Source organism: Myotis davidii, unplaced genomic scaffold (genome assembly GCF_000327345.1).
Source record: "Myotis davidii unplaced genomic scaffold, ASM32734v1 scaffold590, whole genome shotgun sequence".
NCBI classification, from domain to species: Eukaryota; Metazoa; Chordata; class Mammalia; order Chiroptera; family Vespertilionidae; genus Myotis; species Myotis davidii.
In genome coordinates, this window is record NW_006282381.1 from 585,757 (window position 1) to 592,154 (window position 6,398).

At 49.1% G+C, this 6,398-nt stretch overlaps 1 protein-coding gene across 1 annotated transcript in view; it reads left to right on the forward strand.

Moving 5' to 3' along the window:
- Window positions 1-4,653: 4,653 nt before the first annotated feature.
- The window catches only part of ADGRG5 (adhesion G protein-coupled receptor G5), an 8,067-nt gene continuing 6,322 nt past the window's right edge, over window positions 4,654-6,398 (forward strand). Inside the window, exons 1-3 of the mRNA XM_015558858.1 lie at window positions 4,654-4,746; window positions 4,954-5,032; window positions 5,968-6,124. Coding sequence (XP_015414344.1) covers window positions 4,683-4,746; window positions 4,954-5,032; window positions 5,968-6,124 — 300 coding nt within the window. The 5' untranslated portion in view covers window positions 4,654-4,682. The remainder of the gene's footprint in view (window positions 4,747-4,953; window positions 5,033-5,967; window positions 6,125-6,398) is intronic.

The following is a 6,398-nucleotide window of genomic DNA, read 5'->3' on the forward strand; positions in this document are numbered from 1 at the left end:
ATGGAGCATGTTCACCATAAGCTTCCCCAAGTATACCATAACTTTCAGCAGCACTTTTCTTCAAAATAAAGTAATGAATTAAAACTTCCCGTAAATGCTCTTTTTTTTTTGGCATGAAATTCGACATTAAGCATAAAAATATCTATGATGTTAACACCTTCAGAAATTTTGACATATGAAAGTTTTGAAGCTTATTGTCAATACAACAAAATAGCATACATATCAAATTGCATATATATCAACATATGTGTAACTCCATCTATCGAAAAAAAATCCGCATTATTAATGGTACACCTAGTAATTTATTTAACAATTTCTTTATGGGTAGACATTTACATAGTTTCCATTTTTCTTTATGATTAACAATTGTATTATAAATATCTCTCAATCGCCAGGCCGGCCTGGCTCAGTGGTTGAGCGTCTCATTGGGGATTGAGAGTAAGGGAGAAAGAGATAGGAACATCAATGATAAGAGAGAATCATGGATCGGCTGCCTCCTGCAGGCCCCACACTGAGGTTCGAGCCTGCAACCAAGACATGTGCCCTGAGAGGGAATTGAACCGTGACCTCCCTGTTCATAGGTTGACGGTCAACCACTGAGCCAGGCCGACCAGGCAATAAAAATATATTTTTCGAAAAATGTCTCTCTATGTATACATTCCAGGCTTGCCCTATTATTTCTATAGGATAAATTCATAAAAATGGGTTTCCTGGGTCAGAGGATAAGCAGAATGAAAAGTTTGTATGCATCACCCACCGATTCCCTTGAGATGTTAGATTCTTTATTTGCATTTCCCTAAGGACCTTGGTGGTATTTCTAAGAATTTTTGCCTAACCCAAAGTCAGAAAGATTTTCTCCTTTCCCCCCAAGAGGTTTTATACTTTGTTTTGATAGTTCAATCTATGATCCATTTTGAGTTAAATTTTGTATATGCTGCAACGTATGGGTCCAAGTTCTTTTTCGTTTTTGGCATGGAATATCCATTTATTCCAGAACCACTTATTGGAAAGACTATCTTCTCTCCATCAAATTACCTTTGCATCTTGGTCAAAACTCAATTTATCATATTTATCTGGATATACTTTTGGACGCTATTCTGTTTCATTCATCTGTAGGTCTAGCCTTATGCCAGTAACACACTATCTTGATTACTGTAGCTTTATACTGAGCCTTGAAATCACTAGTGTGATGCCAACTTTGTTCTTCCTTTTCCAAATTGTCTTGGCTATTGCAGGTCCTTTTTGTTTGTTTGTTGTTAATCCTCTCCCAAGGATATTTTTCCATTGATTTTTAGAGAGAGTGGAAGAGAGAGGGAAAGACAGAAACATTGATGTGAGAGAAACACATCGATTGGCTGCCTCCTGCACGAGCCCTGACCGGGGCCCAGGCTGAGGAGGAACCTGCAACCAAGGTACATGCCCTTGACCAGAATCGAACCCGGGACCCTTTGGTCCGCAGGTCAATGCTCTATCCACTGAGCCAAACTGGCTGGGGCTAGGTCTTTTGCTTTTTAATAAAAATTTTAGAATCAGCTTGTCAATTTCTACAAAATATCCAGCAGGGATTTTGATTTTGATTTGATTTATATTCATGAGGGGTACTGGTCTGTGGTTTCCTTGTGATGCCCATGGCTGTTTTGGGCACCACTCTAATATTGGCATAAAATGAGTTTAGAAGCGTTCCAGCCTCTTTATTTTCTGAAAGGATATGTTTACGATCTTGTTATTTCTTTCTTTGCCTTTTACTTATTTTTGGGGGGAAGAATTTTTGTAGAATTCATATTATCATTAAATATGTTTTTATTGATTTTCGAGAGAGAGGAAGGGAGAGGGAGAGAGAAAAACATCGATGTGAGAGTGAAGCATAGATTGGTTGCCTCCCTCCCATATGCACCCAGTAGAAAACGGTGGGAAGAAATAGACTCCCCTCGTATCTGGGGCCCCCAGGGGCCCCAAACTGCCAGTCTAGTTCACAGTCTTTAATAATTCATTACGATATCAGTTGTTTTCTTATTTTTTCTTTTTCTTTTTGTGGCAACTTCCTCTCCCTCTGCCAGTTTCCTCGGTGACCTGGTGCCTGCACTCTCCAAAGGGCTCAGAAAGTAATTTTGTTCATTGCTTGGCTTTCTCCATCGCCAGGGCGGGGCCGATGTTCTGTGGCCCGCGACATCGCCACATTGTAATGTGGTTTTCACACAATTAGAAAAAGAAATCTCCCCTTCCGCGTTTTCATTATGACTGTATAAATTTTATCCCCGATTAAGTCGACGTGTGTAGCAAGATTGCATGTTCTTCCTTGTACAGCTTGTTTTTTTCTGAAATTAATGGCTCATTTTTATCTTTCATTTGCAAGCTTTTTATAGGGCATTTCTCAAAATAATTTTCTTAGGTGTCCAAACCCGCTAGCTAGTCTGTTTATTCTCTTCCTCTTTCTTTATTCTTCGAGGCTGCCTTCTGGAGCCTTCTTGGCACCTGCTGCCTTCTGAACAGGATGTGTCCTGGTCCTGCTGTCCAGACATCAACCCGGGCCTTCTCTCCACCCATTCTCTGAGGAGTAGCCTCACCGCTCCTCTGGGGGGCGGTTTCTGGAACCCTATGTCTTCTCCAATGATTGACTCCCTCATTTTGGTGGAGCACATCCTCCAGCAGCCTCCTGGGGGAGTGGGTGGCATCTTTTAAAAGACCTAGTGGTCTTGGCTGACCGCCCCTTTTTAAGAGCGGAGCACTATAAACTCAATTGCTTGGCAGGGCTCCGTGACTGCTGGAACTTCGCCACAAGTTTGGTCCTGGCCATTGTATCGAGGAACACCAAAGCATCAGTTACTAGCCCGGCTGGCATGGCTCAGTGGTTAAACATCGACCTGTGAACCAGGAGGTCACAGTCCAATTCCCGATCAGGGCACATGCCCAGGTTGGGGGCCTGATCCCCAGTGTGGGGTGTGCAGGAGGCAGCCAATCCATGATTCTCTCTCATCATTGATGTTTCTATCTCTCTCTCCCTCTCCCTTCCTCTCTGAAATCAATAAAAAAAAACACCTATATATATATTTTAAAAACACCAGTAACTGTAGGATACTGTTCTTGAAATGGTCAGCTCTTCAGAGCAGACTTCTCTCCAGACATCATCACCATGGCTGCTGTGGTCTCCTGGGGGCTGCATGGAGGAGGAGGCAGGGCGGGGACATGGCTTCACTGTACCAGGGACACCCGCCTTTGTGCTCAGATCCTCTACGTGCACCATCTCCCGGGAGAGAACTGTGCTGGGGTGGGTGAGGATGGCCATGTGGTGAGGAAGGCTCCCGGCGAGTCAAGGGCCCGAGGGGAGCTGCGGACCATGGTGGCCATCTGAACGACTCACAGCCAAGGACCCCACTCTCAGTCTCGCCCTCCATCCCTGCCTTCCGAGGTTCCTGCTGCGTCTGCTTCTCAAGGGCTTGCAAGGTCGTGAGGCTTGAGCTGGCTGGCTGCCCACTCTCCCTTCCCCCCACCCCGCCACCCCGCCACCCCGCTCCCCACTGCGGGCACTCGGGTTAGATGTGCTGGGCTCTGCTGCATTTCTCACCTGCTTGGTAGCCTCCTAGTTTTGCCAACGACACTCGTCTGTCCTTGTCGCCTGTCCCATCGCGTGTCTGTGTGGCTTGGTGTCCGTTTTATTTAATTACTCTCCTTTTCAGGGAGCTTCTGAGGAGAGCCATACATTGGCTGCCCTTAAGCAGAAGTTTATTAGTTCCTTTTTTTGAAATATATATTTTTATTGATTTCAGAGAAGAAGGAAGAGGGAGAGATCGAAACATCAATAATGAGAATCATCGATCGGCTGCCTCCTGCACACCCCCCACCGGGACCGAGCCCACAACCCAGGGATGTGCCCTTGACCGGAATCACACCTGGGACCTTCAGTCCCCAGGCCAATGCTCTATCCACTGAGCCAAACGAGCCAGGGCTGTTAGTTCATTTTAAAATCGAGGAGCCCTAGCTAGTTTGGCTCAGTGGATAGAGCTAGGGCCTGAGGAGTAACGGGTCCTAGGTTTGATTCCGGTCAAGGGCTCATGCCTCGGTTGCAGTCTCCATCCCCAGCCCTGGTCAGGGAGCCACTTGATGTGTCTCTCACATCCATGTTCCTCTCTCTCTCTCTGTCTCTCCCCCTTCCCTTCCACTCTTTCTAAAATTCAATGGAAAAAATACCCTCTGGTGAGGATTAACAACAACAACAAAATTTAAAACCGAGGAAAATGAGGGCAGAGAGGGCTAGATTCTTGCTCAAAATCACATGATGGGTTAACAACAGAGTTAGACAGGGTTAGGGGTTGCTTGCTCCCAAGCAACTTCCCCCGGGTGAGGTCAGAGCCGTGGGGGAAGCCCCTAGAAAATCAATTTTTGGGGGAGGGTGGAGTGACTCAGGCAGAACTGCCAATGGCAGGCGTTAGGAACTTGTCAAGGATTCTGGATTCACAGAGCCCTGGCTTCAGGCGGCTTCAGGCGGCCTCAAGTGGAGCTCTCTGAGCCTCGGTCTCCCCATCTGCGAAAGGCAGGAGTCACGGGGATCAAACAAGATGCTGTGTGTCCCCCCCCCTTAGGACATGCCAGACGCCAAGAAGTCTGAGGTCACCCTCTGACCTGGGTGGCGACACACGCCCCTTTCCAGGGCAGGAGCTGGTTGGTGGAGGAGACCTGGCCGGGACATGGATTGCCGTGCGGTCCTTTTCCTCTGCCTGGGCCTTGTGACGTCTCAGAGCGGGGAGGAAGGTAGGAGGGCAGCCCTCGCCCAGACCCCGGGCTGTGACGGGAAAGGGGAGGCCTCGGACCAAGGGAGATTGAGAGGGGGCCTAGGCCTCCCAGGGCAGCAGCGCGGTGAACCAGCCGTCTCAGCCGGGGTGGGGGAGTCACAGGCCGTGGGGCCGGGGGGCAGCTCCGGACGGAGGCTGAGGTGGGGATCTGGCCCGCTTCCCACAGAGCGAGCCCATGAACCCCTGAGCTGGATGAAGAGAATGGAGAAGGGGCCCAGGAGACAAACCTCAACTAATCATGCCGAGTGAGTTGTGTGTCCCTCCTCGCCTACCTAGAGGCAGCTGTGCCTCCCCCTGTGACCTTGCCTTGGGTTATTATAGTTATTATAGTTATAATCAAAGAAAATATAAATATCAAAAGTGCTTGTAGCTTGAATCAGTGGTCCAAAGTTGGTCTAGTGTAGACTATTAATACACACACACACACACACACACACTTACTGATTTCATAGAGGAAAGGAGAGGGAGAAAGAAGTAGAAACATCAATGATGATAGAGAATCTTTGATAGACTGTATCCCGCACACCTCCTCCTGGGGATGGAGCCTGCAACCCGGGGAAGTGCCCTTGAGTAGGAATTGAACCATGATCTCCTGGTTCATAGGTCGACCGCTGAGTCACGCCAGCCTGGCTAGTGTAGACTATTCATTCATTTATTCAACATGCATTCATTGAGGGCCTACTATGTGCCTGACACTAGGCTCTGGAGGTGCAGGATAGACACATCTCTCTGCCCCCATCAAGTTTACTGTCTGGTTGGGGGCCCTTAACCATGGGTGTCATGAAGCCGGTGCAGAATCATGGATCTCTGTGCATATTTCTCGGAAGGGGCTCTAAAACTCAGGCTAGTCTCTCGAGTCTGTGACCTAAAGGCCGAGCAGCTCTGGCTGAGAGGCCAATGCTGACGACTGGCCAGGGAAGCCTGGGGACTATGGGGCACTTCAATCAGTCAACATGGAGCAGCCAAGGAAGGCTTCCTGGAGGAGGTGTCAACAAACTGGGACCTGATCCACAGTTAATCAGGAGAAGGAAATGAGTGGGGTGGGGAGGTAAGAGTGTGCAAAAGCCCACAGACAGGAGTGACATGAGTGTGGGTGGAGAAAGCCCTATGGTCTCAGGCTGTCTGGACCCCCTCTCAGCCTACCCCCTTTCCCAGATTTGGTCACCTCTCTCGCCCTCAGGCTCGTCCATGGTCTGGAGTACAGCCTGCTGAATGCCACCTTCCAGGGCTCCAACCTCACCTTGCAGACGTCCACCATTCAGACGCTGGCCTTCAAGCTGGACTGCGACTTTGCTGGCCTCTCGCTGTACAGCGATGCTGTGGATCGCGTCCCGCAGGTCAGAGTTGGCCAGGACATGGCGGGTGGCCAGGGCCTCCACCCCTGAAATCTTCCAGGGGTGTAAGGTCTGAACTTTCCCCAGGATCCATCCATCGGGGCTCTGTCCCAGTAGCTGAGCTGTCTTTTCTGTAAAATGGGGCTGGTGTTCCTCATGTGAGTGACAGAAATGGGGGTGTTTGATGGCCCCTCTAAGTCAGCGTCCTCGTCCTGCCTCTGCAGGGATGGTGGGCGGCGGCAGTGGCAGCCGTGGGAGAGCCAGGGGATGGGGCTCC